The following is a 23802-nucleotide window of genomic DNA, read 5'->3' as shown; positions in this document are numbered from 1 at the left end:
ATGACTGTATTCAGATCTACCACACATCTACACCACATCTGTGGTGTGGCGCTATGGAAGAGGTTCCTTTTTGTTGACGCTGCTGGTTAGTACATCCTTTTTCCAAGAGGACACTCACAACATCAACACTAAATGCAGTCCGGGGAAAAGCCATCTTCAGTAGGGAAACACTGGGGTGTACATGGCTGAGGTGGGGTTAGGCAGATGAACTGAACTCCAAGCTCATTAGACGACAGAAAAGGGTTGAACTATAAAAAGCTGTTCCAAGTAAGCCTTGGGCTAAACTGAAGACTGGAGGAAAAGTGGTTGAGAAGGAGTGGAGAGAGGAAGGAGTGGAGAGACTGGCTGGAGGTATGGTGGAGAGGTGCAGGGAGAGATGGAGATGTGGTGGAGAGGTGCAGGGAGAGGGGGGGATGGAAGTATGGTGGAGAGGTGCAGGGAGAGATGGAGGTATGGTGGAGAGGTGCAGGGAGAGATGGAGGTATGGTGGAGAGGTGCAGGGAGAGATGGAAGTATGGTGGAGAGGTGCAGGGAGAGATGGATGTATGGTGGAGAGGGGCAGGGAGAGGGGGGATGGTGGAGAGGTGCAGGGAGAGATGGAGGTATGGTAGAGAGGTGCAGGGAGAGGTGGGATGGTGGAGAGGTGCAGGGAGAGATGGAGGTATGGTGGAGAGGTGCAGGGAGAGGGAGAGATGGAGGTATGGTGGAGAGGTGCAGGGAGAGGGAGAGATGGAGGTGTGGTGGAGAGGTGCAGGGAGAGATGGAGGTATGGTGGAGAGGTGCAGGGAGAGATGGAGGTATGGTGGAGAGGTGCAGGGAGATGGGGGATGGTGGAGAGGTGCAGGGAGAGGGAGAGATGGAGGTATGGTGGAGAGGTGCAGGGAGAGGGAGAGATGGAGGTGTGGTGGAGAGGTGCAGGGAGAGATGGAGGTATGGTGGAGAGGTGCAGGGAGAGGGAGAGATGGAGGTATGGTGGAGAGGTGCAGGGAGAGGGAGAGATGGAGGTGTGGTGGAGAGGTGCAGGGAGAGATGGAGGTATGGTGGAGAGGTGCAGGGAGAGGGGGGATGGAGGTATGGTGGAGAGGTGCATGGAGAGGGAGAGATGGAGGTATGGTGGAGAGGTGCATGGAGAGGGAGGTATGGTGGAGAGGTGCATGGAGAGGGGGGATGGAGGTATGGTGGAGAGGTGCAGGGAGAGGGGGGGTGGAGAGAGAGAGAGAGAGAGAGAGAGAGAGAGAGAGAGAGAGAGAGAGAGAGAGGTAACATGTACAGGTAACAACAAGGTAACATCAGGCTGTTTGAAACAGACTTTCAGACCATTAAGGAGAGAGCGGAGAGAGAGAAGGACACCACCAGTGACATGCCCTCCCACAACACAAACTCCACCCTCACCCCTACCCTCCCCACCCAAAAAGGCACATCCAGCACCTCTCTTTCCACCATAGTGGAGGACACGCCCCAGGAGGAGAGCGACCCCCTCAGTGCAGAGCAGGCTCAGGCCCTCCTCACCACCATGGCTGCCATGAGGGATGAGTTCACCAAACTGGAGGGGGAGGTGGTCCTGCTCAGGGAGAGCGTGAGCAAACAGCAACCAGACAACCACACCTTAGAGGAGCTCCTAACCAAGGTGAGGACAGAGCAGGACAGCAGCCTTGCAACACAGCTGAAAGAGGTTCAGCAAGAGAGAGACGGACTCAAGAGAGAGCTGGCTGATCTAACAAAGGAGGTGAGAGAGCTCCAAAAAGACAGGCAGAGCAGCAATAAGGAGCTGACCGCACTAAGAGAGGAGCTGCAGGAGAGAAAGAGAGCAGAGGACAGGCTGCAGGAGCAGATAGATCACCACCCTATGACCTGCCCTCACACAGCAGAGGAGCCCAGCTCAACCAGTCAGACTTCCCCAGCCCTGGCTGCTGCACCCCTCCTCCCCAACCCACAGAACAGCCTCCCACTGACAGTGGCACCCACACAGACCAGCCACACCCCAGCTCCAACACCCACCAGCCCCCCCTCTGCCCCCCCCAGTCCAGAAGAAACACTGGCTGACATCGTCCTGTTAATGGACTCAAATGGGAAGTATGTTCAGGAGAAGAAACTTTTCCCTAGACACAAAACGAGAAAGGTGTGGTGCCCAACAACGCAAAGTGCCATGGAGCTGCTTGATAAGAACCATCTCGGGTCGCCAAGCCACATAATCATACATACCGGAAGCAACGACCTGCGTGCTCAGCAGGAGAGGGTGGCGACTTCACTACGTGGAGTGATTGAGAAGGCCTCCGCAATCTTCCCCAACTCAAGAATCATAGTGTCAACCCTTCTACAGAGGAGGGACTTCCACCCTGCCACAATCCAAAGAATAAATGCCAGCCTATCCCGGGACTGTGCCCTGCGACCCAATGTACACCTGGCCCACCATCCCACCCTCGATCTGGACTGTCTCTATGACCATGTTCACCTGTACAGGGAGACAGTCCCCATCCTTGCCAAGAGTCTCAAGGACGTCGCTCTAAACCGCAGCCCGACCTCTCCACCCAGGAACAGCGGAGCAATCTCCACCCCGCCGAGATCACCGAGACAACATCCCGGACCAGCACCCTGGACCCCCCAGCCACGACCACAGCACCACCAACCTCAATGCCCACCACAGCCAGCGCAGCACAGACCACCCCAGCCCAGCTTCAGAGCCACCCAGATGAGGCCTACCACCCCCCTCCTCCCCACCGCAGACCCACACCTGGAGGAGCCACAGCCCAGCAGGCAGAGCTACGCACAGGCTGTGAGAGGAGCAACTGGCTCAGCCCCCACCAACCAAATGAGTGACATTAAACAAATGCTGAGTCTACTATGCTCACATGTGATGGGCCGAGGGTCATGGTAAGATGAGCACAAGAACTCCACCATTCTCACACTACATCCACCCAAGTGGCATGACACAAATTCTATCTTAAATGATAAACAAATCACATTTGCAAAATAAGAGTTTACTTTAATTGAAAAATCCTATTTTAATGGTTCTTCTTGGATTGTGAGTGTTTGTCTCATTTTGAAAGGTAAAGAAAAGAGAAAAAAAAGTTATGAAGTCTTTTTACGTTGCATGTTGGAATATACAAGGATTGAAGTCCTCTGCTTTTGGGCTAAAGAGCAGAAACCCAGACTTCCTGAAAGAAATTGATGATGTTGATATTTTAGTACTACAGGAAACATGGTGCAGAGGTGATGTTTCCACTGGCTGTCCACTAGGTTATAGGGAGATAATCATACCATCCACTAAATTAAAAGGAATCAAACAGGGCAGAGACTCAGGGGGAATGCTAATATGGTATAAATCTGAACTAATTAATTCAATCGAATTGATCAAAACAGGAGAATTCTTTATCTGGTTAAAAATCAACAAGGAGGCTATCTTGACAGATAAAAACGTCTTCCTCTGTGCCACATACATTCCCCCCTCAGAGTCACCCTACTTCAACGAAGAGAGCTTCTCCATTCTAGAGGGAGAGATTAGTCACTTTCAGGCCCAAGGCAACGTACTGGTCTGTGGAGACCTGAATGCTAGAATAGCAGAAGAACAAGACACTATTAACAGTCATGGGGATAAACACCTACCAGGAAGCAATAACCTTTCCCTCCCCACATACCCCCACAGAAACAACTATGACAAAGTGAAAAACAAAAATGGATTACAGCTCCTGAGGCTCTGTCGAACACTGGGTCTGTACATAGTCAATGGCAGGCTGAGAGGAGACTCTTTTGGTAGGTACACCTACAGCTCATCCCTTGGCAGCAGCACTGTAGACTACTTCCTCACCGACCTAAACCCAGAGTCTCTCAGAGCCTTCACAGTCAGCCCACTAACACCTCTCTCAGACCACAGTAAAATCACAGTGTATCTGAGAAGAGCAGAACCCAACCATGAAGCATCATGGCCCAATAAATTACATGGTACTAAACAAGCCTATAGATGGAGTGCAAACAGTACAGACATCTACCAAAAAGCAATTAGTAGCCAAAAAATACAATCTCTCCTGGACAACTTTTTAGCCTTAACATTCTCCTTCAGCAATGAAGGTGTAAATTTGGCCGTTAGGAACATAAACTTTATATTTGACAAATTAGCCTCCTTGGCTAATCTAAAGAAGCATAAGAGCAAACCAAAAATAACAGATAATGAAAAATGGTTTGATAATGATTGCAAAAATCTAAGAAAGTCATTGAGAAATATATCTAATCAAAAACACAGAGAACCAGACAACAAAAATATACGCCTTCAATATGGGGAAACACTGAAGCAATACAAACGCACCCTTAGAACAAAAAAGGAACAGCACATTAGACATCAGCTGGATGGAATTGAGGAATCCATAGAATCAAACCACTTCTGGGAGAATTGGAATAAATTAAACAAACCTCATCATGAGGAGTTGGCTATCCAAAATGGGGATATGTGGAGAAATCACTTTGCAAACCTCTACAGCAATATAACAAAGAGCCCAGAACAAAAAGATATACAAGAAAAATTACAAATCCTTGAATTAGCAGTCAAAGACTATCAGAATCCTGTGGATACCCCAATTACAGAAGAAGAATTATTGGAAAAAATATGCAATCTCCAACCCAAAAAGGCCTGTGGTGCTGATGGGATTTTAAATGAAATGATCAAATATACAGACCACAAATTCAAATTGGCTATACTCAAACTCTTCAACATTATCCTCACTGCAGGTATTTTCCCCGATATTTGGAACCAGGGACTGATCACACCAATCTATAAAAATGGAGACAAATTTGACCCAAATAATTACAGAGGAATATGCGTTAACAGCAACTTGGGGAAAATTCTCTGCAGTATTATAAATAGCAGACTACATCATTTCCTTGACGAACACAACGTCCTGAGCAGAAGCCAGATTGGATTTCTAAAAAATTATCGTACAACAGACCACATTTACACCCTCCACACTCTAATTGATAAACAAGTTAACCAAAACAAAGGCAAAATCTACTCGTGTTTTGTAGATTTCAAGAAAGCATTTGATTCAATTTGGCACGAAGGTCTTTTTTATAAACTAATAGAAAGTGGTATTGGAGGGAAAACATATGATTTTATTAAATCAATGTACACTAAAAACAAATGTGCGGTTAAAATTGGCAACAAGCAAACAGACTTCTTCTCTCAGGGGCGGGGAGTGAAACAGGGCTGCCCAATAAGTCCAACATTATTTAACATCTACATGAATGAATTGGCAAAAACATTAGAAGAATCGACAGCACCTGGTATCACCCTACACAACACTGAAATCAAGTGTCTGCTGTACGCAGATGACCTGGTGCTGCTGTCTCCCACTAAAGAGGGGTTACAGCAACACCTAGATCATCTTCACAGGTTCTGTCAGACTTGGGCTCTGACCGTTAACCTAAAAAAAACAAATATAATGATATTCCAAAAAAGGTCCGGAAATAAGGATGACAAATATAAATTCTATTTGGACACAGTTCTATTAGAACACACCAAAAACTACACATATCTAGGACTAAATATCAGCAACACAGGTAGCTTTCACATGGCTGTGAATGAGCTGAGAGACAAAGCAAGAAGAGCATTCTATGCCATTAAAAGGAACATCAAAATTGAAATTCCAATTAGAATCTGGCTCAAAATTTTTCAATCAGTTATAGAACCAATTGCTCTATATGGCAGTGAAGTATGGGGTCCACTCTCTAATAATGAATTTACTAAATGGGACAAACATCCAATTGAAGTATTGCATGCAGAGTTTTGCAAGACTGTATTGCAAGTACAAAGAAAAACTCCAAATAACGCATGTAGGGCAGAATTGGGCCAATATCCCCTCCTCATTCGAATAGAAAAAAGAGCCATCAAATTTTACAACCATCTAAAAACAAGTGACCCTAAAACATTCCATCACACAGCTCTACAATGTCAAGAGATGAAACCAGAGAAGAGTCCCCTCAGCCAGCTGGTTCTGAGGCTCAGTTCACCAACCCAAACCAACCCCATAGAGCCTCGGGACAGCCCTCAGAAAATCTGGCCCAACCAAATCATCACAAAACAAAAAGAAAAATATATAACCTATTGGAAAGACACCACAAAAAATCAAAGTAAACTTCAATGCTATTTGGCTCTAAACAGACAGTACATGGTGGCAGACTATCTGACCACTGTGACTGATAGAAAACTGAGGAAAACATTGACTAGGTACAGACTCAGTGAGCACAGTCTAGCTATAGAGACCGGTCGTCACAGACAAACCTGGCTGCCCAGGGAGGACAGGCTGTGCTCACTCTGCTCCAGGGGAGAGGTAGAGACAGAAGTGCATTTCCTACTACACTGTGACAAATACTCAGACCTAAGAGCATATTTCTTTCCCAAAATTATAATTCAATACAAAGAATTTGAAACTATAAAAGATGAAGAAAAATTAAAATATTTGTTGGGTGAAAAGCCAAAATGTGCAGTTTTGGCAGCCAAATATGTGTCCTCCTGCCACAGCCTGAGGGACAGCCAGTGAAAAATGCAAAGTAATGTTGATAATATTTCCCATTTAGCTTAGTTTTGTTTTGTCTTTCGTACCAGGTCATGTGTCTTCTCAGTCATGTTGACACTGGTCTACTACTGTTGCTTTAATGTATTGTTGTTCTGATTAATATTGTTGTTGTAGCTGTTATTAATGGTAATCCCATGTCCACTACTACTATTATTATTGCTGTTAGTCCCACCATTTATTTATATATAAATATATATATATTTTGTGTATATACAGTGGGGAGAACAAGTATTTGATACACTGACAATTTTGCAGGTTTTCCTACTTACAAAGCATGTAGAGGTCTGTAATTTTTATCATAGGTACACTTCAACTGTGAGAGAAGGAATCTAAAACAAAAATCCAGAAAATCACATTGTATGATTTTTAATTAATTAATTTGCATTTTATTGCATGACATAAGTATTTGATACATCAGAAAAGCAGAACTGAATATTTGGTACAGAAACCTTAGTTTGCAATTACAGAGATCATACGTTTCCTGTAGTTCTTGACCAGGTTTGCACACACTGCAGCAGGGATTTTGGCCCACTCCTCCATACAGACCTTCTCCAGATCCTTCAGGTTTCGGGGCTGTCGCTGGGCAATACGGACTTTCGGCTCCCTCCAAAGATTTTCTATTGGGTTCAGGTCTGGAGACTGGCTAGGCCACTCCAGGACCTTGAGATGCTTCTTACGGAGCCACTCCTTAGTTGCCCTGGCTGTGTGTTTCGGGTCGTTGTCATGCTGGAAGACCCAGCCACGACCCATCTTCAATGCTCTTACTGAGGGAAGGAGGTTGTTGGTCAAGATCTCGCGATACATGGCCCCATCCATCCTCCCTTCAATACGGTGCAGTCGTCCTGTCCCCTTTGCAGAAAAGCATCCCCAAAGAATGATGTTTCCACCTCCATGCTTCACGGTTGGGATGGTGTTCTTGGGGTTGTACTCATCCTTCTATTCCTCCAAACACGGCGAGTGGAGTTTAGAGCAAAAAGCTCTATTTTTGTCTCATCAGACCACATGACCTTCTCCCATTCCTCCTCTGGATCATCCAGATGGTCATTGGCAAACTTCAGACGGGCCTGGACATGCGCTGGCTTGAGCAGGGGGACCTTGCGTGCGCTGCAGGATTTTAATCCATGACGGCGTAGTGTGTTACTAATGGTTTTCTTTGAGACTGTGGTCCCAGCTCTCTTCAGGTCATTGACCAGGTCCTGCCGTGTAGTTCTGGGCTGATCCCTCACATTCCTCATGATCATTGATGCCCCACGAGGTGAGATCTTGCATGGAGCCCCAGACCGAGGGTGATTGACCGTCATCTTGAACTTCTTCCATTTTCTAATAATTGTGCCAACAGTTGTTGCCTTCTCACCAAGCTGCTTGGCTATTGTCCTGTAGCCCATCCCAGCCTTGTACAGGTCTACAATTTATCCCTGATGTCCTTACACAGCTCTCTGGTCTTGGCCATTGTGGAGAGGTTGGAGTCTGTTTGATTGAGTGTGTGGACAGGTGTCTTTTATACAGGTAACGAGTTCAAACAGGTGCAGTTAATACAGGTAATGAGTGGAGAACAGGTGGGCTTCTTAAAGAAAAACTAACAGGTCTGTGAGAGCCGGAATTCTTACTGGTTGGTAGGTGATCAAATACTTATGTCATGCAATAAAATGCAAATTAATTACTTAAAAATCATACAATGTGATTTTCTGGATTTTTGTTTTAGATTCCGTCTCTCACAGTTGAAGTGTACCTATGATAAAAATGACAGACCTCTACATGCTTTGTAAGTAGGAAAACCTGCAAAATCGGCAGTGTATCAAATACTTGTTCTCCCCACTGTATATACATATATATTTTATTGAAATTTTTCGATATGTATACTTTGACAATGTAAGTAATAATAACTTGCCATGTCAATAAAGTCAATTGAATTGAATTGAATTGAGAGAGAGAGAGAGAGACAGAGACAGAGACAGAGACAGAGACAGAGAGAGAGAGAGGGAGAGAGAGAGAGAGAGAGAGAGAGAGAGAGAGAGAGAGAACAGACAGACAGACAGACAGACAGACAGACAGACAGACAGACAGACAGACAGCAGACAGACAGACAGACAGACAGACAGACAGACAGACAGACAGACAGACAGACAGACAGACAGACAGACAGACAGACAGACACAGAATCAACTGACAGAGAGAGAGAGAGAGAGAGAGAGAGAGAGAGAGAGAGAGAGAGAGAGAGAGAGAGAGAGAGAGAGAGAGAGAGAGAGAGAGAGAGAGAGAGAGAGAGAGAGAGAGAGAGAGAGAGAGAGAGAGAGAGAGAGAGAGAGAGAGAGAGAGAGAGAGAGAGAGAGAGAGCAGACAGACAGACAGACAGACAGACAGACAGACAGACAGACAGACAGACAGACAGACAGACAGACAGACAGACAGACAGACAGACAGACAGACAGACAGACAGACAGACAGACAGACAGACAGACAGACAGACAGACAGACAGACAGACAGACAGACAGACAGACAGACAGACAGACAACAGGTGAATGCCAAATACTGCTAGTTGAGCATGTCAAATAAAACATGAGACTTGATTGGTGAGCATCACTTCTGGTTGATCAATGGGCTACACATCACCAGAAAGAACTTCATCAGTCAGGAAGAAAGAACAGGAAGAGAGGACACCAGAAAGAACTTCATCAGTCAGGAAGAAAGAGCAGGAAGAGAGGACACCAGAAAGAACTTCAGCAGTCAGGAAGAATGAGCAGGAAGAGAGGACACCAGAAAGAACTTCAGCAGTCAGGAAGAAAGAGCAGGAAGAGAGGACACCAGAAAGAACTTCACCAGTCAGGAAGAAGGAGCAGGAAGAGAGGACACCAGAAAGAACTTCAGCAGTCAGGAAGAAAGAGCAGGAAGAGAGGACACCAGAAAGAACTTCATCAGTCAGGAAGAAAGAACAGGAAGAGAGGACACCAGAAAGAACTTCATCAGTCAGGAAGAAAGAGCAGGAAGAGAGGACACCAGAAAGAACTTCAGCAGTCAGGAAGAATGAGCAGGAAGAGAGGACACCAGAAAGAACTTCAGCAGTCAGGAAGAAAGAGCAGGAAGAGAGGACACCAGAAAGAACTTCACCAGTCAGGAAGAAGGAGCAGGAAGAGAGGACACCAGAAAGAACTTCAGCAGTCAGGAAGAAAGAGCAGGAATAGAGGACACCAGAAAGAACTTCATCAGTCAGGAAGAAAGAACAGGAAGAGAGGACACCAGAAAGAACTTCATCAGTCAGGAAGAAAGAGCAGGAAGAGAGGACACCAGAAAGAACTTCAGCAGTCAGGAAGAAAGAGCAGGAAGAGAGGACACCAGAAAGAACTTCACCAGTCAGGAAGAAAGAACAGGAAGAGAGGACACCAGAAAGAACTTCAGCAGTCAGGAAGAAAGAACAGGAAGAGAGGACACCAGAAAGAACTTCAGCAGTCAGGAAGAAAGAGCAGGAATAGAGGACACCAGAAAGAACTTCACCAGTCAGGAAGAAAGAACAGGAAGAGAGGACACCAGAAAGAACTTCAGCAGTCAGGAAGAAAGAGCAGGAAGAGAGGACACCAGAAAGAACTTCAGCAGTCAGGAAGAAAGAACAGGAAGAGAGGACACCAGAAAGAACTTCAGCAGTCAGGAAGAAAGAACAGGAAGATAATTGTGTAGTTTAGAGTCATTATCGAGGTTAGCTAGCCAGCTGTTTTCGTCCTTCTAACGTAGTCAACACTGCTAGCTAGCACAACACTGCTAGCTAGCCAGCTAGCCAACTTCTACCGAATAGCAGCACTGTAGAAACTATTACATTACAACGGAACAACTTGATTAGTGTAGTGTTAGCTAGCTACATAGTTGTCTTTGCTGTCTTTGTATCTAAGATAATTGTGTAGTTTAGAGTAATTATCGAGGTTAGCTAGCCAGCTATTTTCGTACGCCGCGCCGCCGTTCTCCTACCTAGTCAACACTGCTAGCTAGCCAACTTCTACCGAATAGCAGCACTGTAGAAACTATTACATTACAACGGAACGACTTGATTAGTGTAGCGTTAGCTAGCTACATAGTTGTCTTTGCTGTCTTTGTATCCAAGATAATTGTGTAGTTTAGAGTAATTATCGAGGTTAGCTAGCCAGCTGTTTTCGTCCTTCTAACGTAGTCAACACTGCTAGCTAGCACAACACTGTTAGCTAGCCAGCTAGCCAACTTCTACCGAATAGCAGCACTGTAGAAACTATTACATTACAACGGAACGACTTGATTAGTGTAGTGTTAGCTAGCTACATAGTTGTCTTTGCTGTCTTTGTATCTAAGATAATTGTGTAGTTTAGAGTAATTATCGAGGTTAGCTAGCCAGCTATTTTCGTACGCCGCGCCGCCGTTCTCCTACCTAGTCAACACTGCTAGCTAGCCAGCTAGCCAACTTCTACCGAATAGCAGCACTGTAGAAACTATTACATTACAACGGAACGACTTGATTAGTGTAGTGTTAGCTAGCTACATAGTTGTCTTTGCTGTCTTTGTATCCAAGATAATTGTGTAGTTTAGAGTAATTATCGAGGTTATCGAGGTTACCTAGCCAGTTATCGAGGTTACCTAGCCAGCTACACTTTCAAACAAAGTCAACAACGCAGCCACTGCTAGCTAGCCTACTTCACCAGCCAGCAGTACTGTATCATTTTAGTCAATAAGATTTTTTGCAACGTAAGCTTAACTTTCTGAACATTCGAGACGTGTAGTCCACTTGTCATTCCAATCTCCTTTGCATTAGCGTAGCCTCTTCTGTAGCCTGTCAACTATGTGTCTGTCTATCCCTCTTCTCTCCTCTCTGCACAGACCATACAAACGCTTCACACCGCGTGGCCGCTGCCACTCTAACCTGGTGGTCCCAGCGCACACGACCCACGTGGAGTTCCAGGTCTCCGGCAGCCTCTGGAACTGCCGATCTGCGGCCAACAAGGCAGAGTTCATCTCAGCCTATGCTTCCCTCCAGTCCCTCGACTTCTTGGCACTGACGGAAACATCTTCCACTAATCTCATTGCAACTCCCCTCCAAGTCTCCGACCACTACCTTGTATCCTTTTCCCTCTCGCTCTCATCCAACACTTCCCACACTGCCCCTACTCGGATGGTATCGCGCCGTCCCAACCTTCGCTCTCTCTCCCCCGCTACTCTCTCCTCTTCCATCCTATCATCTCTTCCCTCTGCTCAAACCTTCTCCAACCTATCTCCTGACTCTGCCTCCTCAACCCTCCTCTCCTCCCTTTCTGCATCCTTTGACTCTCTATGTCCCCTATCCTCCAGGCCGGCTCGGTTCTCCCCTCCTGCTCCGTGGCTCGACGACTCATTGCGAGCTCACAGAACAGGGCTCCGGGCAGCCGAGCGGAAATGGAGGAAAACTCGCCTCCCTGCGGACCTGGCATCCTTTCACTCCCTCCTCTCTACATTCTCCTCTTCTGTCTCTGCTGCTAAAGCCACTTTCTACCACTCTAAATTCCAAGCATCTGCCTCTAACCCTAGGAAGCTCTTTGCCACCTTCTCCTCCCTCCTGAATCCTCCTCCCCCTCCCCCTCCCTCCTCCCTCTCTGCGGATGACTTCGTCAACCATTTTGAAAAGAAGGTCGACGACAATCCGATCCTCGTTTGCTAAGTCAAACGGCACCGCTGGTTCTGCTCACACTGCCCTACCCTGTGCTTTGACCTCTTTCTCCCCCCTCTCTCCAGATGAAATCTCGCGTCTTGTGACGGCCGGCCGCCCAACAACCTGCCCGCTTGATCCTATCCCCTCCTCTCTTCTCCAGACCATTTCCGAAGACCTTCTCCCTTACCTCACTTCGCTCATCAACTCATCCTTGACTGCTGGCTACGTCCCTTCCGTCTTCAAGAGAGCGAGAGTCGCACCCCTTCTGAAAAAACCTACACTCGATCCCTCCGATGTCAACAACTACAGACCAGTATCCCTTCTTTCTTTTCTCTCCAAAACTCTTGAACGTGCCGTCCTTGGCCGGCTCTCCTGCTATCTCTCTCAGAATGACCTTCTTGATCCAAATCAGTCAGGTTTCAAGACTAGTCATTCAACTGAGACTGCTCTTCTCTGTGTCACGGAGGCGCTCCGCTCCGCACTGCTAAAGCTAACTCTCTCTCATCTGCTCTCATCCTTCTAGACCTATCGGCTGCCTTTGATACTGTGAACCATCAGATCCTCCTCTCCACCCTCTCCGAGTTGGGCATCTCCGGCGCGGCCCACGCTTGGATTGCGTCCTACCTGACAGATCGCTCCTACCAGGTGGCGTGGCGAGAATCTGTCTCCGCACCACGTGCTCTCACCACTGGTGTCCCCCAGGGCTCTGTTCAAGGCCCTCTCCTATTCTCGCTATACACCAAGTCACTTGGCTCTGTCATATCCTCACATGGTCTCTCCTATCATTGCTATGCAGACGACACACAATTCATCTTCTCCTTTCCCTCTTCTGATAACCAGGTGGCGAATCGCATCTCTGCATGTCTGGCCAACATATCAGTGTGGATAACGGATCACCACCTCAAGCTGAACCTCGGCAAGACGGAGCTGCTCTTCCTCCCGGGGAAGGACTGCCCGTTCCATGATCTCGCCATCACGGTTGACAACTCCATTGTGTCCTCCTCCCAGAGTGCTAAGAACCTTGGCGTGATCCTGGACAACACCCTGTCGTTCTCGACTAACATCAAGGCGGTGACCCGTTCCTGTAGGTTCATGCTCTACAACATTCGCAGAGTACGACCCTGCCTCACACAGGAAGCGGCGCAGGTCCTAATCCAGGCACTTGTCATCTCCCGTCTGGATTACTGCAACTCGCTGTTGGTTGGGCTCCCTGCCTGTGCCATTAAACCCCTACAACTCATCCAGAACGCCGCAGCCCGTCTGGTGTTCAACCTTCCCAAGTTCTCTCACGTCACCCCGCTCCTCCGCTCTCTCCACTGGCTTCCAGTTGAAGCTTGCATCCGCTACAAGACCATGGTGCTTGCCTACGGAGCTGTGAGGGGAACGGCACCTCCGTACCTTCAGGCTCTGATCAGGCCCTACACCCAAACAAGGGCACTGCGTTCATCCACCTCTGGCCTGCTCTGCTCGCCTCCCTACATCTGAGGAAGTACAGTTCCCGCTCAGCCCAGTCAAAACTGTTCGCTGCTCTGGCACCCCAATGGTGGAACAAACTCCCTCACGACGCCAGGTCAGCGGAGTCAATCACCACCTTCCGGAGACACCTGAAACCCCACCTCTTTAAGGAATACCTAGGATAGGATAAAGTAATCCTAGGAGAGGAGTACGAGGGGTCAGAGGAGACAAGGAGAGGAGTACGAGGGGTCAGAGGAGACAAGGAGAGGTGTACGAGGGGTCAGAGGAGACAAGGAGAGGTGTACGAGGGGTCAGAGGAGACAAGGAGAGGAGTAAGAGGGGTCAGAGGAGACAAGGAGAGAATAACGAGGGGTCAGAGGAGACAAGGAGAGGAGTAAGAGGGGTCAGAGGAGAGATACAACCAGGGAAATAATAATGAGAGAGTGAGAAAGACGGACGACAGAAAACAACGGTTAGGCCGAGTGTGTCAGGGGCCTGTTGCTAGGCGATTATGAGTGTGGCGTGGAGAGGAGCAGGGGGACGTGTGTGTGTGTGTGACTGAGAGTCTATTTCTGTCTGGTGTGTTTCCAGGGTTCAGACTCATGTCTATTCCTGGAGCTGTAGTCACAATCCCTACTGAACAAACAGACCAGAAAGCAGCTAGCACAAAGCTCTTACACACACACACACACACACACACACACACACACACACACACACACACACACACACACACACACACACAGACTACTATTTTATGATGATTGCAAATTGAATCAACACTCTCTCCCATGCATCACAGACAGCACACATTGAAATAAAGATGTTCACAAATCACTGAGCAAGATACACCTTTAATTACACAGAAACAAGCTTAGCAAAAGCAGAGAGACAGAGAAAGGGGGGAGAGGGAGAGAGAAAGAGGGGTGAGGGGAGGGAGAGAAAGCAGGGGTGGGGGGAGAGAATGAGGGGGAGGGGAGGGAGAGAAAGCAGGGGGTGGGGGGGAGAGAGGGGGAGGGGAGGGAGAGAAAGAGGGGTGAGTGGGAGAGAGCATGAGGGGTGAGAGAGAACGAGGGGGGATGGTAGGGAGAGAAAGCAGGGGGTGGGGGGGAGAGAGAATGAGGGGTGAGAGAGAAAGAGGGGGGAGGGGAGGGAGAGAAAGAGGGGTGGGGGAGAGAGAAAGAGCAGTGAGAGAGAAAGAGAGGGGTGGGGAGGGAGGGAGAGAAAGAGGGGTGAGAGAGAAAGAGAGGGGTGGGGAGGGAGAGAAAGAGGGGTGAGAGAGAAAGAGGGGTGAGAGAGAATGAGACACAACAAGAGAGAGAATAGTGGCGAGGAGACAGAAACAGTTTTATATTGTTAACTTCACTTTGATTATTATCTACCTCACTTGCTTTGGAAATGTAAACATTTGTTTCCCATGTCAATAAAGCCCCTTAAACTGAAATTGAATTGAGAGCGAGAGAGAGAGAGAGAGAGAGAGAGAGAGAGAGAGAGAGAGAGAGAGAGAGAGAGAGAGAGAGAGAGAGAGAGAGAGAGAGAGAGAGAGAGAGAGAGAGAGAGAAAAAGAGAGTCGAGAGAGAGAGAGAGAGAGAGAGAGAGAGAGAGAGTGAGTTAAAAGACCAATCTTCATCGTGGTAGCTAGCCAAATTCAAATCGGTCAGTTAGCTTAACGTCTAGCTCTAACTGTTTACTGGTGGTAACCATAGCAACATGGCCACTGAGGCAGCGCTAGCAGCGTTAGCAGCGACAGAAACTGAGAGACTTTCCCCGCTTTTTTTTGAATACCCAGCAGAAATCAAATCAGAGAAAGGAAGAATCAATTTTAAACACAGAATTCTGAGGGAGAACCCAGAAACTTTGTTTGCCGACTGCTCACAAAACAGGACTGTTACAAACCTGTTATTTTACACAGACCACACTACTGCCTGGCATACAGCTGTAACCAGGCATTTCAGCTATACCACGAAGAAAGGCATCTGCAAGGGAAGGCAAATCCACATTTTTGAGGACAGCGATAAGGACCAGGAAAACAGGTTTCTGACAGCAAATATGTATCAGAACGGCACTGTCATGGTCCAGGGCAGTGAGGCTGCACTCAGCTCTGTTGTGCAGGACTTCCCCACCCTAACGAAGATAGCGGAAAGCAAAAAAGAAAAGGACAGCACCCCGACCTCTCCCCTCACCTCAGGCACCCCAACAGCAGGACCATCCTCCCCCCTGCCTGCCTACAACCACCAGAGCCAAGACCCCACTACCATCAGCCTGTTGAGAGACAGGCTGGCAGTGATAGAGGTATGGGTTACTGAGCTGAAGGAGCAGCTCCCCAGCTACACCACCACCAGTCCAGACACAGAGCTTCTACAGGACCAGATCAACCAGTGCAGGACCCAGCTGAAGAACTCTGTCCAGGAGCTGAGAGAGAGCCTTACCACAGCGCTGGAGGAGGTAAAGGCCACCATGAGGAGAGAGCTGGTGCAGGTAAAGGAGGAGATGGCAAAGGAGTTGTCTGGCATCAAGAGGGTGCTGCAGCACAGAGAACAGACTGTAGAGACTCCTAGAGAGAAGCTGCAGCCCCTCACCACCCCTAACACCCCCACCGACCCACCTTTACCCACAACCCCCCCCCATACCGACAACACTTTACCCACACCCCCAGTCAACAAGGAGGCTCACATGGAGACACCTACGACAGAGAGAAGCTCTCTGTCCCCCCCTGACACACCCCCACACACCCCTCCATGTACACAGGCCCTGTGTACTCCAGCCCCAGACCGTAAACACACTAATCTGGTAAAACCCACTGAGGTGGCCATCCTCATTGACTCAAATGGGAAATTCATCCAAGAAGATAAACTCTTCCCCCAACACAAGGTGCGCAAAATATGGTGCCCAAAAACACAGGATGCACTCCACATCCTGTCCCAGCCTGACTTTGGCACACCAGGCCACATTATTATTCACACCGGCACCAACAACCTGCGAGAGGAGCAGGAGAGAGTAGGCAGGCTGGTCAACAGAGTAGCAGAGAGGGCCTCTGAGCGGTTCCCCAACTCCCACATCACCATCTCCACTCTGCTGCCCCGCAAAGACTTCCATCACCGTACCATTCAGAAAGTCAACGCTGACATCACCAGAGGGTGTGGCCTACTCCCAAACGTACACGTTGCTCACCACACAACAATCACCCCAGAGCATCTGCACGACTACTCCCACCTGAGGAAGCAGACAGTAGGGATGTTTGTCAAGTCTCTAAAGGACGTGGCACTTGGTAGACAAACACCCCATGCCGCACTGGACAGAGGACCACCCAGAGACCCCTACCAGACCACTGCACCAACAAGGAGCCCCAGGCCCCTTCAACGCCACACCAGACCCAGCGCACCCCACAGGCCCCACCCACCACCAGACCATCACCACTTCCATCGGCTTAGCCAGACCGGACCGGGCCCAGCCTACTACCCCGCACCAGACCACCACCCCTACCAGACCAGAGAGGAAGCCCCACGGCCCAGACCTGGCCCCCCTCCACTCCACAGGGCCCAACAGCAGGACCAGCGCAGCTACGCAGAGGTCGTCAGAGGACAGGAGAACCCTGTGGGATTGAGTGAGATTAAACAGCTCCTCCAATACATCTGCACTAAACTGCACTAAACACACACGGACGCATGTACACACACACACACACACACACACACACACACACACACACACACACACACACACACACACACACACACACACACACACACACACACACACACACACACACACACACACACACACACACACACACACACACCTATTGTACTAAAATGTACTTGTTCAATGAATAGGAATGTTTATATATATAACAGAAAAAATGTTGGCTGTTATCCTGTTTATCTCGCTCTTAACAACTTAATAGTTAGTTACTGTATTTCTGACTGCTATTCTTTCTTTTGGAACATGAAATCACTGTCAGTTAGCATGTGGAACATTCAGGGCCTAAACTCATCAACCTTTGGACTGAAGAGTTTAGCACTGGAGTTCAACAAAAATCTTAAAGATGTTGACGTCATCATTCTGCAGGAGACATGGTGTAAGGCTGACATTGTCACTCACTGTCCCACAGGTTACAGAGAGGTAATTGTGCCGTCACAAAAACACAGCTCTGTCAATAGAGGCAGAGACTCTGGAGGACTGATCATTTGGTACAAATCCGACCTACAACATCTAATTGATCCCCTCAAAATTGGCAAATATCACATTTGGTTAAAACTGAAAAAAGAACTTGTACTGACAGAAAAAGATGTGTTCCTTTGCGCAATTTATATCCCCCCTCAGAATCCCCATATTACTCAGAGGAGATCTTCCCCACCCTTGAGGAAGAGACGTGCCATTTCCAGGCCCAGGGAAATGTGCTCATCTGTGGGGACACAAATGCGCGCACAGGAACACTACCTGATCTAACGAGCACACAGGAACACTACCTGATCTAACGACCGCACAGGAACACTACCTGATCTAACGAGCACACGAGGGGACAGCTTTATTACAGGCCATACTGTTTCTAACTGTCTTAATCTCCCCAATAGAAACAACAGTGACAGCACCGTCAACAAAAACGGAAGGGATCTGTTGCAGCTCTGTAGAAGCCTGGGTCTGTACTTTGTCAATGGTAGGTTACGGGGAGACTCTTTGGGGAGATTCACCTACTGCTCACCTCTTGGCCACAGTACAGTAGACTATATGATCACAGACATTGACCCCTTCTCTCTCAGCTCATTCACTGTCAAGCCACTAACACCTCTGTCTGATCACAGCCAAATTACATTGTTCCTCAAAAGAACAGACATGGAAACAACCACACATTCACAGCCCAGTAAGCTGTACAACATCAGACATTCATACAGATGGGCCCAAAACAGCACAGAAGAATACCAGAAAGCAACCTGGAACCAAAATATCCAAACACTCTTAGATAACTTTCTGGATACCACATTCACTCACAGTAAAGAAGGCATCAATCTAGCAGTACAAAACATCAACTATATATTCAGGCAAACGGCAAAAGAAGCACAATTGAAATTGATAAAAAACAAAACAAAAAAGATCACAGATGACAACTGGTTTGATGCAGATTGTAAAATTATAAGGAAAAAACTTAGAACACTATCCAACCAAAAGCACAGACACCCAAATAATGGTGAATTACGCCTTCATTACTGTGAGACTTTAAAACTCTATAAACGTACACTCAGAACCAAAAAAGCACAGTACAACAGAAAGCAGCTGACGCTAATTGAGGAGTCCATAAACACAAACAACTTCTGGCAAAATTGGAAAAAAATAAAAAAATCTAAACAAGAGGAATTAGCGATACAAAATGGTGACATTTGGACAACCCATTTTAAAACACTCTACAACACCGTTCAAATTGACACAAACGCAGAACAACGCCAAATTCATGAGAAGTTGAATGGATTAGAAAGAGCTATAAAGGACAATCAAAATCCACTGGACTCCCCAATTACTGACCAGGAGCTCTATAAGAAACTTCAGGCTCTCAAATTTAAAAAGGCATGCGGACCTGATGGCATCCTAAATGAGATGCTCAAACTCACTAGTGCAAAATTTCAGTTGGCTATATTAAAACTGTTTAATTTGATCCTGAGTGTAGGTTATTTCCCTGACATCTGGAATCAAGGACTCATAACCCCAATCTTTAAAAACGGAGACAAATTTGACCCTAACAATTACAGAGGCATTTGTGTGAACAGTAACCTGGGGAAGGTTTTCTGTAGTATTATAAATGTAAGAGTTCTAAACTTCCTTAATAAGCACAATGTCTTGAGTAAAAGCCAAATTGGATTTATACCAAAACATCGCACGACCGATCATATTTACACCCTACACACCCTGATAGATAAACATGTCCACCAAAATAATACCAAAATATACGCTTGCTTTATCGACTTCCAAAAAGCATTTGATTCTATTTGGCACACAGGGCTGTTCTACAAAGTTATTGAAAGTGGTGTAGGGGGTAAAACATATGACATAATTAAATCAATGTATACTGGCAATACGTGCAGCATTAAAATTGGCAAGAAAAGAACAGAATTCTTTAACCAGGGGCGGGGCCTTCGTCAGGGTTGTAATCTGAGCCCAGCACTCTTCAATATTTACATCAACGAATTGGCCACTATTCTAGAAAAATCCTCAGCCCCTGGTGTTAGTCTCCATAATTCAGAGGTTAAATGCCTACTCTTCGCCGATGACCTATGCCTGCTGTCACCCACAGCACATGGCCTACAGCAGAGCCTGGACCTGCTAGAGCAGTACTGCCAGACCTGGGCCCTGGCAGTAAACCCCAAAAAGACTAAAATAATGATTTTCCAGAGAAGATCCAGATCTCAGGGAATTAGACCAAAGTTCTCAATTGGTACAAAATATATAGAGCACTGCACACACTACAATTACTTAGGTTTAAAAATAAGCTCAACTGGACACCTTAATGAAGCAGTGAATGAACTGAGAGAGAAAGCACGCAGGGCATTCTACGCAATTAAAAAGCAAATTCAAATTGAAATACCTATTAAAATTTGGCTAAAACTAATTGAATATGTCATTGAACCAATTGCACTTTATGGCAGCGAGGTGTGGAGTCCACTTGCCAAACAAGATTTCACCAAATGTGACAAACATCCCATTGAAACCCTGCATGCAGAGTTCTGTAAGATTCTCCTACATGTCCAGAGGAAAACTACAAACAATGCATGCAGGGCAGAATTAGGCAAATATCCACTAATAATAAAAACTCAAAAAAGAGCAATTAAGTTTTGGAAACATCTAAAATACAGTGACCCCCTCTCATATCATTACCAAGCCCTGCAATACCAAGAGCTGAACAAAGAAAAGAGTCCCCTCATCCAGCTGGTCCTGGGGCTGAGTTCACAAACCTGTTCTACTAACACACTGAAGCCTCAGGACCAGAACATCCAATCAATCAGGATAAACCAAATTACAACACAGTCAAAACAAAACTATATTGCTTATTGGGAAACACAAGCACAAGCACAGAGCAAAATGCAGTGCTATCTGGCCCTAAATCGACAGTACACCGTGGCTAAATATTTGACCATGGTTACTGATCAAAACTTTAGAAAAACCTTGACAAAGTACAGGCTCAGTGAGCACAGCCTTGCCATTGAGAAGGGTAGACACAGGAAAACCTGGCTCCCTGTAGAGGAAAGGCTGTGCAACCACTGCACAATAGCAGAACCTGAGACGGAGCTGCATTTCCTGACAAAATGTCAAAAATATAAAACAATTAGAGAGTGTCATTTCCCCAAATTTGAAACTCTTATTCAAGGTTTCAAAGACCTCTCTGATGAGGATAGGCTACCCGTCCTGTTGGGGGAGGACGCAGAGAGCTGTGGGTTGGCAGCGCACTACATTGCTGCCTGCCATAAGTTGAGGGACAGTGTCTGACAAACCAATCAACCTGCACATGTCCTTTACTGTATGTTTATTGTTATTGTTGAATGTATGGTTATTTTGACCCTTGGTTATTGTTGTTACTGTTGTCCCGTTGACAATTTTGATTCTCATTTTTACATTGTAAACAAGCTTTGGCAATATGTACATTGTTACGTCATGCCAATAAAGCAAATTGAATTGAATTGAATTGAGAGAAAGAGAGAGGGAAGCAGAGAGAGTGAGAGAGAGAAAGAGAGTCGAGAGAGAGGTAGCAGAGAGAGAGAGAGAGAAAGAGAGAGGGGAGCAGAGAGAGAGAGAGAAAGAGAGAGGGGAGCAGAGAGAGAGAGAGAGAGAGAGAGAGAGAGAGAGAGAGAGAGAGAGAGAGAGAGAGAGAGAGAGAGAGAGAGAGAGAGAGAGAGAGAGAGAGAGAGAGAGAGAGAGAGAGCGAGAGAGAGAGAGAGAGAGAGAGAGAGAGACAGAGAGAGAAAGAGAGAGAGAGAGAGAGAGAGAGAGAGAGAGAGAGAGAGAGAGAGAGAGAGAGAGAGAGAGAGAGAGAGAGAGAGAGAGAGAGAGAGAGAGAGAGAGAGAGAGAGAGAGAGAGAGAGAGAGAGAGAGAGAGAGAGAGAGAGAGAGAGAGAGAGAGAGCGTGTATGTGGTCACTGCACGACAGGGGAGGTAGAAACAGAGATGCACTTTCTCCTTTACTGTGATAAATATTCCTCACCAAGAGATTCATTATTCACAGAAATGACTACATTTATTCCAAATTTTAACTTATTAAACCCAGAGGAAAAACTAAAAATACTCATGGGCGAAGGAGCAATGGCTCCTCTTGCAGCCAAATATGTATTTGCCTGCCATAGCCTGAGGGACACTGAATAATAACATCTGCATAGTAAGCAGTAACTTACTTATTATGACTGTTATTGTTTTTACTGTTATTGTTATTAGTATTATTATTGTTGTTTATCATTCCAAATAGTAATGGTATGGGTGGTAATGGTAATGATAGCAGTTTAATGATGGTGGTGGTGGTAGTGGTGCATTACACCATACATAACATTCGACTATTGACTGTTACCATTTTATTGTTACTATTTTTATATTTAATTTTGTATTATTATTTACTGCCATTCTATATTATTATTTGTCATTGTTTTAATTGTATTACAATGTATATTGTATACATTGTTGCTTTGGCAATATTGACACAATGTTTTTCATGCCAATAAAGCAGCTTGAATTTGAATTTGAATTTGAGAGAGAGAGAGAGAGAGAGAGAGAGAGAGAGAGAGAGAGGCCCTAGGGCTCTGTTCACAAACACAAACACACCCCACAGAGCCCCAGGACAACAGCACAATTAGACCCAACCAAATCATGAGAAAACAAAAAGATAATTACTTGACACATTGGAAAGAATTAACAAAAAAACAGAGCAAACTAGAATGCTATTTGGCCCTAAACAGAGAGTACACAGTGGCAGAATACCTGACCACTGTGACTGACCCAAACTTAAGGAAAGCTTTGACTATGTACAGACTCAGTGAGCATAGCCTTGCTATTGAGAAAGGCCGCCGTAGGCAGACATGGCTCTCAAGAGAAGACAGGCTATGTGCTCACTGCCCACAAAATGAGGTGGAAACTGAGCTGCACTTCCTAACCTCCTGCCCAATGTATGACCATATTAGAGAGACATATTTCCCACAGATTACACAGATCCACAAAGAATTTGAAAACAAATCCAATTTTGATAAACTCCCATATCTACTGGGAGAAATTCCACAGTGTGCCATCACAGCAGCAAGATTTGTGACCTGTTGCCACAAGAAAAGGGCAACCAGTGAAGAACAAACACCATTGTAAATACAACCCATATTTATGCTTATTTATTTTAACTTGTGTGCTTTAACCATTTGTACATTGTTACAACACTGTATATATATAATATGACATTTGTAATGTCTTTCTTGTTTTGAAACTTCTGTATGTGTAATGTTTACTGTTAATTTGTATTGTTTATTTCACTTTTGTATAATATCTACCTCACTTGCTTTGGCAATGTTAACACATGTTTCCCATGCCAATAAAGCCCCTTGAATTGAATTGAATTGAGAGATCAGTACTGCATATAGACATAACGACATTTGAAATGTCTCTTTTCCTCTGAAAGAGGTGAGTGTAATGTTAATGTGTGAGTGTAATGTTTACTGTTCATTTTTTAATTGTTTATTTAACTGTTGTATATTATCTACTTCACTTGCTTTGCCAATGTTAACATATGTGTCCCATGCCAATAAAGCCCTTTGAATTGGAATTGAGTTGAGAGACAGAGAAGAAAAAGAGAGAGAGGGGGGAGGGGGGCTTACCTTGACATCTGCCTTCTTGTTGAGCAAACTCTTGGCTGCTGCAATAGGAAACAACAGCAGGTCAGAGATTCTGGTAGAACAGGAGATCAGAGAGATCACAAAGGTGCATCAGTATCAACCTGTCGTCCCGTAGGATTCCTAGCTGAAGATGGGTAACCCAAATGCAACCAATGGTAGAAAAAGAATCCAACAGGGTAGGGGACCAGACAGTCGTATGTAACAAGAGGTATGGTCCAGCTAGTAAACACGGAGATCTTTAGACAGGTTATAAACGACTGGTCCACCAGACCCTGATAATCACAACACCCCTCTGATATCTCC

At 46.2% G+C, this 23802-nt stretch overlaps 1 protein-coding gene and 1 long non-coding RNA gene across 19 annotated transcripts in view; both read right to left on the bottom strand.

Moving 5' to 3' along the window:
• The window catches only part of LOC139544995 (calcium/calmodulin-dependent protein kinase type II subunit beta-like), a 151963-nt gene that overhangs the window by 38942 nt on the left and 89219 nt on the right, over positions 1-23802 (bottom strand). For 10 of the 18 annotated variants that reach the window (XM_071352281.1, XM_071352279.1, XM_071352280.1 and 7 more), the window contains exon 14: positions 23482-23519. In XM_071352281.1, coding sequence (XP_071208382.1) covers positions 23482-23519 — 38 coding nt within the window. The remainder of the gene's footprint in view (positions 1-23481; positions 23520-23802) is intronic. The other 8 variants (XM_071352282.1, XM_071352285.1, XM_071352287.1 and 5 more) reach the window with 1 other exon arrangement.
• Positions 17901-19637, bottom strand: LOC139544997 (uncharacterized). The gene is made up of 2 exons (XR_011668979.1): positions 18153-19637; positions 17901-18094 (listed from the first exon to the last, which is right to left on the bottom strand). It is a non-coding gene; the product is annotated as an uncharacterized lncRNA (long non-coding RNA).

Source organism: Salvelinus alpinus, chromosome 19, assembly GCF_045679555.1.
Source record: "Salvelinus alpinus chromosome 19, SLU_Salpinus.1, whole genome shotgun sequence".
NCBI lineage: Eukaryota > Metazoa > Chordata > Actinopteri > Salmoniformes > Salmonidae > Salvelinus > Salvelinus alpinus.
The sequence above is the reverse complement of the archived record's forward strand: the minus strand, read 5'-3'. Positions and strand labels throughout refer to the sequence as shown.